Here is a 15524-nt window from a genome sequence, read left to right as displayed (position 1 = left end):
CTTCTATATATTCTATATTATTTGAATGGAACAAGAAATACTTTGTACTTACCTTGTGATTCCCAGGATAGCTTCCCTGTGGACAAAACATGTAGAAGTGAATTGCTACAACAGATGGTATAATCCCAGCTAAGCTTCTTGATACACTCCTGCACAGGTCACATGGACACAGGAACATGAATGGGTTTAGTGATTAAGTTCGTTGGCTTGTAGCAAATTCTTTGACATCATAAACTCAACCACTTAGGCTGAACACTCTTAGCATTTAACATGTAACTAATCTCTTTATTTCATTTTCTAATTTTTCTTGTATTTACCTAATTTCTTAAAAATAAATGCTTTTTGTTAGAGTATCTCCCGACCCAGGGTCTCCTCTATTGGGAAAAAAGATATACCATATTCCTGTATATACAGGTTGTGATGAATCAACACATTTCTGGTTCATCTTTGAGTTTATTTCTCTATTTTCATTAATTTATGTTCAATATAAAAAGAACATAGGTACAGGGGCATCTGGGTGGCACAGTGGGTTAAGCATCGACTCTTGGTTTCGGCCTATGTCATGATCTCATGGTTCGTGGTTTCAAGCCCTGCATTGGGCTCTAAATTAGCAGCTTGGAGACTGTGTAGGATTCTCTCTCTCTCAAAAATAAGCAAACATTAAAAAAAGGAATATAGGTATAAAAAAGGGATGATTTAGAAAAAGGCTGATGGCTCAACAGAACTGTAATTCCTAGTTCTGACTGAAAAGCATAAAAACCAACTAACAAGAACCAGCAATAACAATGACCACCCCTATCATGCAGATTGTGGCCTATGACTACCTTTTCCACTAAAGAGGAACCAGGGGTCATTAGATACATGACTATTTCCAGGTTTGGGATAGGAAATATGTACAACAAATTTGGAACAAAAATAATGGAATTGAATGGGAATTCAGGAACCGAGTTAAAGAGGCTCCCAGTGGTCAAAGATGAGGCAATCGATAAATAATAACAATGGGTTGAAAGACAATTATGGTTAGATCTGAGTTCACAATGATAGTTCAAAATACAACTCACTGGTTACCTCTGGAGGAATTCTAGGGAACCAGCTCATTACTTTGAAAACTAGTAAATAAAGAAAAAATGTGTTTGCCTTTCTGTACAAATTGTACCCTCTGGTAACCAAATGGTTGATGAGGGGATGTTTCTCTTTTTAGAAGTATTCCAGCTAGTAACTAAAGAAAGAATGGCAGAATTAAATTATCACTATTTTCCAACTCCCAATGAATGCATGTAGGTCTTGATTATCAATGGCTGCTATGATCACAAAAAGAGACAACTAGACATTAGTCCTCCTGAAGGGAGTACTCACCAGGTGTATGAAATATTCTTCTAAGAAAACTCCAATCTATATGTGGTCAAAAAATGTGTGCATTCTTGATCAGTGCTGTCCAACAAAAACGTGATCCACATATGTCATAGTTACCTCAATTCAAACATCATTTTAAACTCTCATTTCAAGTGCCTAATAGCCATACATAACTATCATACTGGGCAATACAGTTCTAACCACTAAATCATAGGAAATATGGAAACAGAGGAACATGCTATCACAAGGTCACAATTAGCAAAATTAAGACTGGAAACTTCAGGAAAAATTTCTTCAAGTAATAAATCTCAAGGGAGAGAGAGTACAAGAATACACAGGAGGAAGCAAGAAAGACTTATGGATTATCAGAGACTTAACAGACCTATCAACCAGCAACAGTGTATAGACTGCATCTAGATCTTAATTTGAGCAAAGTGTAAAACACACATGAGCTAAGGAAATCTGAACACTGGGTATCTGATGATATCAAGGAGCCATTCATTTCTTTCAGTGAAATAATGGCACCATGGTTATGTTTTTAAAATATCCTTTAGAGCTTCATACTGAAAAAAAATTTTATTATTAAGTAGATTCTATGCCCAGTCTGGAGCCCTACATACTGAAATACTTAATAAAGTAATATGATTTCTGGGATTTGCTTCAAAATAGTCTACAGAGTAGTGGGCTTGCAGATGAAACAAGATTGGCCATAAGTTAACAATTATCTGAAGCCAGATGATGGGTATACAGAAAAACATTATACTATTCTATTTTTGGATGCTTGAACATTTCCACATAAAAAAAAAAGAAGACTGTGGGAAAAGATTACAATGACACTGTCCATATTCTCAACAGTACAAGTACTAGTGGCTACTGCCACCACCACCATGCAAGGCAATAAACCAGGAAAAACTTACAAAACAGCCAAACAAATGATGAAAATGTTCACTTTATTAAAACTTTGCAGAAGCTGAATGAAAAAGCGAATGGTTTTTTCCATCTGAGGTTAAATGCCTTCCTCTTGGGTTCTGCTGCCTTGTTCCCTGAATCCCTGCTTCACGCTCGTGCTATCAATGCAGGTGTCTTAGTGACAAGGTTGCCTGGACACCGAACACACTGTACAATTCATCTTTTATTTCTACTCTTCCTGCATCTCATTAGAGAGCAAATGGTGGAGATTTATAACAAAAGGGCACACAGTCCTATGGGGTTATGTGAGGCTAATCACATCAGATTTTAAGGTTTATGAGCTTAGACACACACTTTGGAGTGCTGGCCCTCATATCCTATCTGTTAACTCTGAAATGCATAATACATAAATTTAACAACGCAGATTAAACAGAAAAAGAACATAGGTGTTAGCAACTTGCAGCCCAGAGCTTCCAACTACATGAAATCATTTTCAAAGTTGTCCTTTCCTGCTTATCCAGAGTTGGATTCCACAAAGTTTGGTGTTGTAGATTCACCTTCTTCTAGCAAATGTCTATTTGACAAATTTGTATTTTGGAGTGAAAACGTGTTTCATCAATGTGAAAGTGTGTGTAGTGATCTGGCAGGCAACAAATTTAGGGGCAAAGGCTCAAACTAAAAAGTAAAAAGGATATTTATTTTTTCGGAAATATAAATAACACAATAAATGACAAAGAGCAAAACAAAACAAAAACCCTGACATGTTATGATTGACCATTTCCACGCACAACAGCATTTATTAATGAACATAAAAAAATAAATTTTATTATTTTTATCTGCTTTCCTCCCAGCTTTAACTATAGAGGTGTTTTTGAAAGTTTGAGTTCCTAAGAAATTTCCACAGCTATACCGGCCCCTAAAATGTGACTGAGGGAGATTAAGATCCCACTCCCATAGGGAAATAAATTTCTGTCATTGGGGATTCTGAACAACTAGATCTTCAGGAGCTTAAATAACAGGTGTTTTTCTTAGGATCCTTCTAACATGGGAAAATGCAGTCATTATCCATTAAAACACAATCCAATATGGGTACAGGTTTTCCAAGTTCTCCACATGACTACCAGACTAGGCTGTGAGCTTTTCTGGCAGCCCAGTCTGCAGCCTCTCAAGCTGCACCAAAAGTAGGTTTCATAAAACCAAAGATAAAGCATTTCTGACCTTTCCTCCTAGAAGTTAGCGGGTTCTTTGGGTAGGGAGGGTAAAGAAGTTTTGTATCAAAGCTTGCCTTCATACTCAGTACTGGGGTAAGGGCTGCTAAGTCTACCCCGTGCACACTTGTGTTGAGTGTATGGAGTGTACTTACCCATCACGACACAAGGAGGTTAAGAGTAAATTAACAAGTCACTCTGAATCAAGCCCCTTCAAAACAGAGGCAAATTCGGTAAACCAAGGTCACTTCCTGTGGTAATAACCCCAGTTCACCTAGGTCCTTTTCCTGAAGAACGATATTAAACTCCTGTTTCAAGAGGCAACTCTGGCCAGGACAGAGCATGCAGGGAAAACGTAACTTCTGCGTAGGGCAATGCCACATGGAGTTTAGAGGTTGTGGTTTAGTCTACAGCACAAGAAGATGGTGGCATCACTAGTATTTAGAGCTGGAAAGAGCCTTGGCCGGACCATACTCCTGGAGCATCTTTATTAATGCAGCTTAATGGCTGTTGCCCAGATGTCGTTGCTGGGGAGCGGGGGAAGGACCCATCCTTGGGGAACGGAGTTGCCTTTGGGATGATCAGATGGCACCAGGTACTGATCCCAATCGTGCCTTAATAAGAACATTGTAGAAAAACTGTTTATTTGTTTTATTCCAAGCAAGATGTTGAGTAACTAAATATTCTATTTCAGGACTTAGCTTTCAAAGGACTGATGTACCAGTCCTCTGAAGAACTTGATTTCTGGGCAATATGCAAAAGACAGTCTTTCTTAAATGTACATATAAAGTGGTAAAAAACTGCAAAGAACTTATGATCTTACGGATAACCAAATAATGAATATACAGTTGATCCTCAGTATTTGCAGGTTCCCTATTTGCAAATTTACCTATTCACTAAAATTTATGTGTAACCTCATTACCATTACTGATGGTGTTTTCATGGTCAATTAGCAACATGCACAGAGTGGTGAAAAATCTAAGTCACTGACAGGTACATTCCCAACTGAAGTCAAATACAGTGACACTGTCTTGTTTTCAGCCTCATATTGTAAAGTGTCCTCTTTGCAGTCTATTTAGTACTGCATTTTTCACATATTTGTGTTTTTATTTATGATTTTGCTATTTAAGATGGCCCCCAAGTATACTGCTGCAGTGCTAGCTAGAACGAGAAGGCTGGGATATGCCTTCTAGTGAGTACATGTACGTTAGAAAAGCTAAGTTGAGGCAGGAGTTATAATGCTATATAATGAACTATGAGTTCAGTGTTAATGAATCAACAATATACATTAAACTGTTTTTTAAAAGAAACACATATAAAACAATGTTATGTATTAATTGATTGATGAAAATGTTGTGGCCCGAGGCTCACAGGAACTTAACCCTGTATTTCCTTTAGAAGCAGCAGTTCAGCATTCTCTAGTTCAACACTGCAGCTTTATAGAACATAGCTACCATGAATAATGAGAATCAACTGTACTTGGGACTTAAAAGCTAAAACTTGGGAGTGCCTAGGTGGCTCAGTCGGTTAAGCATCTGACTCTTGAGTATCAGCTCAGGTCATGATCTCACAGTTTGTGGGATAGAGCTCCGCGTTGGTCTCTGGACTGACAGTGCAGAGCCTGCTTGGGATTCTCTCTCTCCCCCCTCTCTGCCCCTCCCCCACTCTCTCTCAGAAAAAAAATTTTTGATAAATAAATAAATAAAAGCTAAAACTTCTATACTAACCAGAAATATACTTTTCCCAGAATATAAACTTGGTATGCTAAAAAGCATCATTAGAGTTTTGGAAGGAACCTGATAGATTACTTAGTTCAGTGATTGTCAAACTAGGCTTTGAAGAACACTAGGCCCCAAGTAGATGTTCTGGGGAATCTAGAAACAAAGTGCTTCCAGACAATAACAGACTTAAACTGACTATGGCTACAGAACCCATTTATTCAAACTGTTTTAGAAATGGATTTCTCAAGACTGCCTTTGGGAAGAGCACTACTGCCACATTCTAGTCCACCATTTTCATTTTACAGGTGAGGAAAGTGAGACCCAGAGAGTTGAGAACTTTACACAGCTCATTAATAACTGCAGATTAAGATGAGACTCCCCGTTCCTAGCTCTCTTGGCTCTGACCCGTAAGAACTCACACGTCAGTATGGGACTTAATCAGTCTCCACAGCAAGTAGACAAGGAGGGCTTCTCTTCCTTGGTCTATTTAGCAGCAGCAGCAGAGAACTAGGAAAAGGAAGCCAATGCTTTAAACCAACATAACAGCTATAGCATGAGGTAATACAAAGGGCAAATCACAACCTGAGTTTCAGTTTCTTCACCTGTTAAAAGAGACATCTATTTCTCAAGGATTGAGGACTAAAGAAGATGTATGTGGCATCCTTAGATCTTAAAAACTTTATACAAACCTCTAAGGAACTTTTAAAAAGAAAAAGCAATAGACCTCAACAAAATAAACACTGTTAAGTGTTTCTGGTTAGCTAAGGGGAAGGCGGCATGGAGAGCACCCCTCTGACCTTATCTGGATGAGTGCTGGCAGGGAGTGCTCGGCTTGGAGGTAATACTGTCGGAAGGGTTGCAAGAGGTGTGCAAGTGGGAACTCATCTGAAAAAGAAAAGGCACATTATCACATCATCATATCTCGTATCTAGAGGCAAGCTGACTACGACAGAACAACAATATGATCAAATGTTTCATCTTTGTCCACAGTACACAGTTTAGAATTTTAAATCTTGAAGGTGTTATTTGCTGCCTACCATCTTAGTTTAGGTTGAGATCATCCATGAGGGAAAGAACTGCCAATCTAGTATCTTCCTTTTCTCCACTGGTTACAAAAGAACTTACCTGGATCCCCAAATAACTTGGACTCAATTTCACGCTTCTGAAGTAAAATTTTCTCTTTTTCTTTCCTCTGTTTCTTTTCAAATTCTCTTTTCCTCTCTTCCTCTTGTTCTCCTTCCAACATAACTCTGAGGGCTCTCTCTTCAGCTTCATATAATTCAGAGCGTTTTTTAATGAGTTTTCTTAGTCGCTGAAGATGATGCTCAAAAGTCTCATCTGCTGAGGCTGGAGGACAGACCCCTAGGCAGAGATCCAAACAGCATTTTAGATACAACGTTTTATCCCCAAACATGTGTTCTACTGAGCAGACACAAAGTCTAAATTACATTATGAATTTGCTTAGTTTATAAATTCTAACCAGTCTTCAAGGCTCAATTTGATCTTGAGTCTACAATTAATCTGACCTCACCCTGACTTTCTCGAAGTCCTCTTTCTGGATCATACCACTTAACCTTTGATTTTGTTTATTTCTAATGGTTTTGATCCTTGGGTTAGACAGCGAGCTCATTAAAGAGAGGAACTATCTTATACTTCTTCATTATGATATTCCCCCAGTACAGTCTCCCAGACCCAAGTAATGAACTATTTTCCCACTGACTAAGTCTGAAGTTCTGGGAGAAGATGACACTTGGATAATGAGGAAGAAATACACGAAATCAAACACACTGACCTCACAGTCTGCTGCTCAGTGTAGGATGACCAAATATTTCAGTTTTCCCAGTTTTAGTACCGAAAGCTCAGCGTCCTGGGAAACCTGGGATGGTTAGTCACCCTGATTTAACTGCGAGGTCAGCTAATAGGATGGTCAACACAGCTAGAGCCACAATGTGAAAATTTGATTACAGGCTAGTTATTAGGTGATACCAAAGAATTACTAATTTTGGTACGTGTGACAGTGGCATCACAGCTGATTATGGGTATTTTGGGTGTTCTATTTTTGTGCACATGTGAAATTTTTCATAAAATTCCATAAAGAAAAATGTTGTATTTTTTTCTTTATATTTATTTTTTAAGGAGAGTATTAAAAAATTTTTTTTTAATGTTTATTTTTGAGAGACAGAGAGAGTGCGAGCAGGGGAGGGGCAGAGAGAGAGAGGAAGATACACAATCTGAAGCAGGATCCAGGATCTGAGCTGTCAGTGCAGAGTTGGATGCGGGGCTTGAACCCACGAACTTTGAGATCATGACCTGAGCCGAAGTCAAACACTTAACTGACTGAGCCACCCAGATGCCCCTTAAGGAGAGTATTTTAAAATTTAATGAATACTTGGGTGGATTGCAGTTGTGCACTCAATACCCACATGGCTCTATGATATAAAAGCTGCTGGAGCTGCTAGGTGATTCATCCTAGAGTGATATGGATGCAGTCCATCCTGTTAGTCTTTGCAAATGTACTTATTATGGGAACATTTTAACAATACCAGATACAAGGAAGAAAAAATTCAAATCCCACTAACATAATCAACCATTTTTATTTTCCCCTGTTGGTCCTGAAAGTCATTTTTGTCCATACATTACGAACTTTGCATGGTTCAACACAGTATGTGTAACTTCTATAGCTCCAGGTTAATTCTCTACACTCTTTTCCAATCTTTGTAATTATTTATTTAATGGCTCTATCCTGTTTCATCAATTCAATGCACCATAATTTACTTAACAAACACCCTACTTCTGGACACTTGGGCTGTTTCAAATGTCCTGTTAGCATATACTGCTATAATCAATACTCTTGGGCATCTTATTTTTTTCCTTCTACCAATTATTTCTATATGATAAGTTCATGAGTACTTTCAAGATTGCCTAGATGTGGTAATAAACTGCTTCCTAAAAGAGCTAATCAAGGCCTGTGGAGGTCTGCTTCTTCTCTCCTTCAACCACTGCCACTAAGTGGTTACAGAATTCACTTTCCTAGCCTCACCTCCAAGGCTAACATTTCTCCAGATCATTTTCTCATGACTGCTTTGTTTGAACAGGTTTCCAATCACTCATTCCCAACTATGGAAACTCTACAACTCAAATCCATCTTCTGCTAAGCTGCCAAATATTTTCCGAGTACATACAAAATTCGTATGCACTGAGTTGAAGCTGTCACTATGTTGCTTCATAATAATTTCATGATTTTGTTTAATTTCTTTACCTAGACCAGCAACTGGCAAACCTTTTCTGTAAAGGGCCAGACAGTACTAAAATCTGCCAGTATGGTGCAAATAGACACTGCATGAGCCCCAAAGTGCCTCCAGACCGCATGAGTAGCAGTGGCCTTTTCCCATCTCAGGCTGCTGGGCCTGCACCATGAACCCACACCTCCCTCAGCCTTTCATCGGTCACTTCTGATCGCCATGACACATTCCCTCAGAAATGGCAATCCTCGCCCAGTCGTCCCCTTGACCCCATGTACTGCCTGACATAGTCGAGGTTCCCCCCACCTCCACCACTCACCCATCCAGTTCCTGCAGGTCCTATATACCAGTACCTTCTCCTTTCTTCCCCTTTAGCCACCCACAATCTTAGGGCTTTGTCCAGTCTCTGAGCCTTGGAACGATCAACAAAACCCTGCTACCTCTAAAGTCTTAAGCACGATTCTTTTCTTCCCCAACTAAGACTTTCTGCCTTCTGGGTAGTCTTATCTCCTTCTCCCCAGAGACGATGTCAACCTCACTAAAAGTTCCAATTGAATGTATCCAAATCTACTCGCTTTTCTACTGGTCTTCATCAAAACTTGTGTTCACCCATAAAGCAAAACCCTAATAGCCCTGTGCTCTGTGCTCACCTACCAGCTGCAGAGTACTCCTGAAGTACTGATATTGTAGCCTCGTGCCAGTACAGAACTACATCAGCTGGGCCCACAGCACCTGCCTACAACCACACTCCCAGGGGTCTCTAGTTGGCTCCAACTCATTCTTCACAGCAGTTATTTCAAACCTTCACTGCTCTCCTAAAGCCTTCCTTCTCTACTGCCTCTCAGCAAACCATCCAGCCTATCTTAGAGAACACAGGCTAGCAGGCTGGAAATCTCTTAACTTCCGGCCCCCGATTTCACTCATCTGCATTACTACCCCTCCTCGTCTCCTTCATTTTCATTCCAGTGGAAGACAGATCCTTCTACACTTAAGTTAATCCCTTCACCTGGGATCAGTCTTCCTACCTTCTGCAGGACTTTGAGCCATCAACTATATCCTTCCTGCGTCTCTCTGACCCTCTCCATCTACTCACTCCTTCGCTCATCAATTATACATGTTCAAATTTTCCCCACAACCCTAACAGTACCACTCCACCCCTCCACACTACCAGACACTGGTCTTGCTCACTCCTTTTTTTTAAATTGAGAGAGTGCAAATGAGCAAGGGCAGAGAGAGAAAGAATCCCATGAGGGACAGAAAGGGAGAAGGGGAAAGGGGGGAGACAGAAGTAGGGCTCATCCAAAGCGGGTCTCAGGCTCACTAACTGTGTGATCATGACCTAAGCCAAAGTCAGATGCTTAACCAACTGGGCCACCCAGGCAACCGCTCACTCCTTTCTTCACAGGCAAGCCTTTTTTTTTTTTTAAAGAGAATGCAAGCAGGGGAGAGCAGCAGAANACCCAGGCAACCGCTCACTCCTTTCTTCACAGGCAAGCCTTTTTTTTTTTTTTTTTAAAGAGAATGCAAGCAGGGGAGAGCAGCAGAGGGGGAAGAGAGAGAGAATCTTAAGCAGGCTCCACATTCAGAGCAGAGCCCGACTCGGGGCTTGATCTGGCGACCCTGGAATCATGACCTGAGCCAAAATCACGAGTAGGATGCTGAACCGACTGAACCAGGTGCTCCCACAGGCAAACTTTTAATAAACTGAATTCACTGTTTGCTTTTCTTATCTCTTACTCCCTCTTTAATCTAAGTCTAACCTGGCTTCTAACCATACCATTTCACTGAAAAAAATGTACCTAGCATAAGTTACTGATGATCTATTGAGTAGTAATTCCCATGGGTGTTTCTTAATCTTTAGGTACTATCATTATTCTCTTCTTACAGATGATGAAATCAAGGCAAAGAGAAGTTTAAGTAACCTGCTGGAGATCACACAATCTCTCTAAGCATTTGCCACTTTCCAGAAGGAAGTAGGGGACCTACCTTTTCCTCCTATCTCTCTGACCTCTCTTGTAGCCACCTGTTTATCCATCTTGATTTTTACATTACCTAGGATTTTGTCTTTTTGGCCCTCATCTCACACCATACAACTTCCTTAAGGTCATCCCTACTTATGGCTACATGCTGATGAACCTCACACTCACCAGGTCCCAGACTGAACTCGTCAACACCAAGTCTGTTCCTCCTCCTATTGCTGAGTTCCCCAAGTTACTTATTTATACACACACACACTCCCTCTCTCCTTTATTCCTTTCTTAAATCCATTTACTTTTCTCTAAGTCACCATCTGACCCTTAGTTCACACTCCCATATTACCTGCGCCCAGACTGTAACAGGTTTCTTAGTCTCTCTCCTTTTCTCAATCCCTCCTAGATGCTGCAAACTTTTCTCTGCACTCCCATCACCAATCACTGTTGTCATTTCACTTTCTACTTAAAATCTTTCAGTGGTTCCCTTCAGCTTCAAGCATAGGTGAGAAGTCTAGCCTGGCCGATAAGACACTTTGCAACGTGGCCCTGCTTACATATCCAGCCTCATTCTCTCAGCACTTGTTTAGAGGTACACACACCTTGCGGGAGAAGTATTAAGTATATACCACAACTAGCTGCTAATTACCAAATCATTTTACATCTAACCCTGTTAACTCCACAGAAGCTGATTATTTTTATGGATCACAATTCCTCCAAAATTTCTTCCTTCTTTTGGACCAAAGTGAGGAAGACTAATAGTGAGAAATTATGCTAGTAAATTCAGTTGGTAAATGTTTACTGAGCACTCCCCTGACTGAGAACATACAGTAGGGGAATATTAAATAGTAGCCCTCAGGTTTTCATTCTTGCAAAAAAGAGGTAAGGGTAGTAGACACAGTAGATGCAAACTCCTCTTTGACTCATGAATATGCTATGGGGGTCATCGGAGGCCTGACTCTGAATCAATCACTCTGAACGCTGGCATGCAAAAACTAATCACTTAGCTAGTAAATGAGCTTGGCTGAATACACAATGATCACAACCCAATAAAACTTAATTATTAAGGGTCTGATTCACAGTTTTCATTTATATTTTAAGCCACACAAGGGAATAATTTGCTACCATGGTACTTGCTAATGTGTGTACTTTCAGGTGTCCCTGGTGAATATCAATGGCCTATAGCCTAATAAATAAAGCAGTATGTGGTCCAAACTAGGTACAAGTGAGAAGGAACAGGAGATCAGCTCAGTCCAGATGGGGTAAGGATGGAGGACGCTGCAGCTGTATTTAGTTTTGAAGAACAGTGAGAGCTTAAAATGGCAAAGATGGGACTAAAGGCCCTCCACACAAATAGAACAGCAAAAGCAAAGATCAAGACAGGCAAATGTTCAAAGCACAACTAGGGAACTTCTAGAAAACCAGTGCTCTCTAGATGCAAGAGGAGACCACTGAGATTTTCTGATCCAAAAGTGACACCCATGTAAGCTGAGAATATCCATGCAGTCTGCAAGGTGCTCCCTGCCCTGTCCAACCAGTCATGCCTTCAAAAATATCAATGTTTCAGGTTTGAAATGTATCTAAAGGAGCATGCCAAGTTTTCAACACCTTCTGAAGCACCTAGTAAAGACTTCTAGAAGACCTAGCTTCTGCCTTGGCACATGGGCAAAGGTGACTAGCCATGCCAACCTCACTCAGAAAAGTGGCCAGGAATGCCTGGGTGGGAGAGGGGAATGATGAATCAAGGGAAAGGCAGTACAGTGGGTTCCCACACCTGCCTCTTTTCAACCTTGTCAATCAAGATATGAACAACTTCTGAGGGTTCCTGCTTCAAAGGTCTGAAGTACTGCTGACAAAATTTTGTTACCTTATTGGGTGAAAATAATCACCAAACATTTTTCCTTCAAAAATTTGGGGGAGGGAGGGTATTAGGGTAAAGAAAGGGAAGGAGTGGGGTATCAGAGGAATAAATGCAAGAAGAAATGCAAAGCCATGGTTACCCTTCCTTGCTGCTGCCTCTTTCCTGAGTTTCCTCAATTTCTCCAAGGCCCGAAGAATGTCCACCATTCTTTTGGTGTCTGCTTGTTTCTTCCTCACTTCAGATAAGACACCATCAGCAGCAGCTTTAAGTTCCTGCTCCTGGAAAAGAAAGAGAGATTATGAAACCTAGTATAAGGAACAACCTCACAGCAGAGAACAGCTGCCCCAGTGAGATTTCAGATGATTAGTGCCAGGGCTAAGTTTCTACAGCATCTACATCCTAATTTCCTGCGCTGTACACAACTGCTCTCCACACTGGTCCAGCCAAGGGATTGTCCTCTCTGCAGCTTCCATGTGGGTGCTCATCTTCATTTCTTCCTCAGAGTTTCTTAAAGTGTAGTCCAAGGAACATCCCCATGCAACTTACTTTAAGTTGGAGGTCTCTTGTTACAAGTGGAGACCCCAGGACCCAAAGATTCAGACTAGAAGGGTAGATAAGGAATAGGGTTGGAAAGGCCCAGGACTCTACAATTCTGTCAGTGACCCACAACACATATAGCTTGTACTTGAGTGTTCTCAGGTGCCAACGATCTTGTGACATGATGGCCTTTCAAACACTGAAGACCCTATCCTATACTTATGTTGGTTCACATGTAGAGGAAATAATTGTTTCTTCAAACCACCACTCACAGGACCCTGTCTCCAATCCCCTCACTGTGGGTGGTAAGGAAGATCCTTTTGCCTAAAGCTCTCTACCCGTCTATCAAATAAGTACCTGTGATTTCACCGTTACCACACCATATAGTTTCCTTTTTCTGCTTGAACTACTCTCTGCCTGGAACTGCACCTGTTGCTTTCACCTGGCTTTGACATTTCCTTCAAGGTCAGATGTACCTAGCTCATCCATAACGCCTTCCCTTACCCCATTTTCCAATGGATTAGATATTCATTTTCTAGGTTCCAATAGCACTTACAGTTGAAACCCTAACACAAACATGCTGTATAGACATGGTCCCCATGAGGCTCTAAGCCCCTCAAGGACAAGAGCTATATTCTAATCATCCCTATCGCCAGCACCCAGCAGGGGGTCTGGCACATAATGGGTTCTTATTAAATGTCTGTGAAACTGATACAGACTCCCTTAGATTACAGTGTTGCCTCCAAGTATTTTCCCTAAAAGCATTGACATTCCTGGAGGTGTGAAACAAAGCCTGCCATCACTACATTTCTGGAGGGAGTTATGCTGGAATCTAGGCAGTAACAGACACAGAGTATGAGAAGGAGGAAACACTAGCTGGAGAGTGAAGGAACAGGGGAAGCACCAAGAGCCACTCAGAAGTAATGAGAATGCCTTAAACAACTATCTAATCAATTTCCAGTTTCACCCCGGCCCCTACTTAAGAGTTTAAGATCAAGAGGCTTTGCAATCAGGCAACTTGGGCTCAAATCAGGAGTAAAACGGCTAGGAACCGGTTGTGTGATTGTTGGCAAATTAACTTCTCTATGCCTCAATTTCCTAATCTGTAAAATGACTTACTTCTCAAGGTTGTTACAAGGATTAAAGATCTGGTATATGTAGGAATTTAGAGTAGTACCTAGTATTTGGCAAGTACTCAAAAACACCACTGTTCAACCGGGGGATATCTGGTTTAAAACTCCGAAACAAAGGAATCCTGGAGAAGTCACTATTGCTCCATCAGCCAATTAGAGTATACGTTCCTTGCATCACGGCCCCACGGCGTTCTAGATTTTGAATTCTTAAAATCAGCCAGACCAGGGGCGCCTGGGCGGCTTAGTCGGTTAAGCGTCCGACTTTCGCTTAGGTCATGATCTCGCGGTTCGTGGGTTCAAGCCCCGCGTCGGGCTCTGTGCTGACTGCCAGCTCAGAGCCTGGAGCCTGTTTCAGTCTGTGACTCCCTCTCTCTCTGACCCTCCCCTGCTCACGCTGTCTCTCTCTCTCTCTCCTAGAAATAAATAAAAATATTTTTTAAAAAAATCAGCCAGACCAGTGTAAGAATCAAGGACGCAGGTTCTTGTTGGCTTTGCCTGAATGTTAGTAAGCAGACAGACGCTGTAGGAGGAGGCAGGGCGTCTGTCATCCCGCAACGCCAATGTAATCCTACACTTTTGTGTTTACAGGCCTCGTAGTGCACCTAGAGCATTCGTCTTTTGTATTATACATTATTAACACGCAATCAATGTAGGTATATGATGTCGTAAATGCTGGCTATCTTTTTAATTTGCGGTTGAGGAAAAAGGCTTAGCTCTAGGAAACGACAGCGCAAAGCATCACGGCCCTTCAGGCTCCAGACTTGAACTACCCCCAGCGTCTGCGCCTCTGCTGCTCTTACCCGCTTCTTCTCCTCCACCTCTTGCACGCACTTGACCCTCCAGAGGTCAATCTCCTGCTCGCGCTCCGCTGCTCGCGCGGCCTCCNCTCCCCGGTGGCCTGGGGCTGCAGAGCCAGCGGGGGCTGGAAGAAGGGGGCGGAGGCCCCCGGAAAGGGGCCGGGCCGCTGGGGAAGAGGCGGCGGGAAAGCCGGGGAGGGCAGGGGCGGTGGTGGACAGCCGAAGGGAGCGGGACGCGGCGGCTGCGGGGGCGGCGGGCCTGGGCGACCCGGGGCGAAAAAGGGCGGCAGAGCCATGTCCACGACCGAGGGAGTCAGAGAAGTGACAGGAATTTGAGTGGTTCCTCTAGAGAGGGGTGGAGGGAAGTGACGTACTACGCGCGCGACTCCTATAGAACGCTTCCGGCCCAGAGAACCTCCCTAGTAGGTCGGCATTCCTTCAGTTCGTCAATTCCTGACGATTCCTGAGCATTCTTCTTGCGGAGCTAGCTGACTTGAGAACAGTTTAACGGATAGGGTTCTCCTCCTCCTAGAACACCTGCCTTGTAAAGAAAACATATTAATCAAGTAATCGTGCAAACAAATGCAAAAGTGCAGCAGTAAGAGGAAGTACAACCGAAGAGGAAAACACTGGGTAAGAAGAGCATAAAGGAGATTTTGATTTAGTCAAAGAAGTTAAGCGAGCTGTCCTAGGTTTTGAGTCTTCATCTTGACGTGGGAAGTAAAGGCAGAAGGAAATGGTAGATAAAATTAAATTTCCTTCTAACCTGCAGCCCATTGGCAAATAGTCGAGG

The 15524-nt window shown here is 42.0% G+C and overlaps 1 protein-coding gene across 1 annotated transcript; it reads right to left on the bottom strand.

Moving 5' to 3' along the window:
• Positions 1-2286: 2286 nt before the first annotated feature.
• On the bottom strand, positions 2287-15057 carry PDCD7 (programmed cell death 7). The gene is given in 6 exon segments (XM_077747092.1): positions 2287-4084; positions 5989-6076; positions 6317-6553; positions 12404-12542; positions 14735-14822; positions 14825-15057. Coding segments are annotated over 6 exon segments (879 nt in total). The 5' UTR covers positions 15028-15057; the 3' UTR covers positions 2287-3960.
• Positions 15058-15524: the final 467 nt, after the last annotated feature.

The sequence above is a fragment of the Crocuta crocuta genome, unplaced genomic scaffold (assembly GCF_008692635.1).
Source record: "Crocuta crocuta isolate KB4526 unplaced genomic scaffold, BGI_CrCroc_1.0 scaffold130, whole genome shotgun sequence".
NCBI classification, from domain to species: domain Eukaryota; kingdom Metazoa; phylum Chordata; class Mammalia; order Carnivora; family Hyaenidae; genus Crocuta; species Crocuta crocuta.
This window is presented reverse-complemented; position numbering and strand designations above follow the sequence as displayed.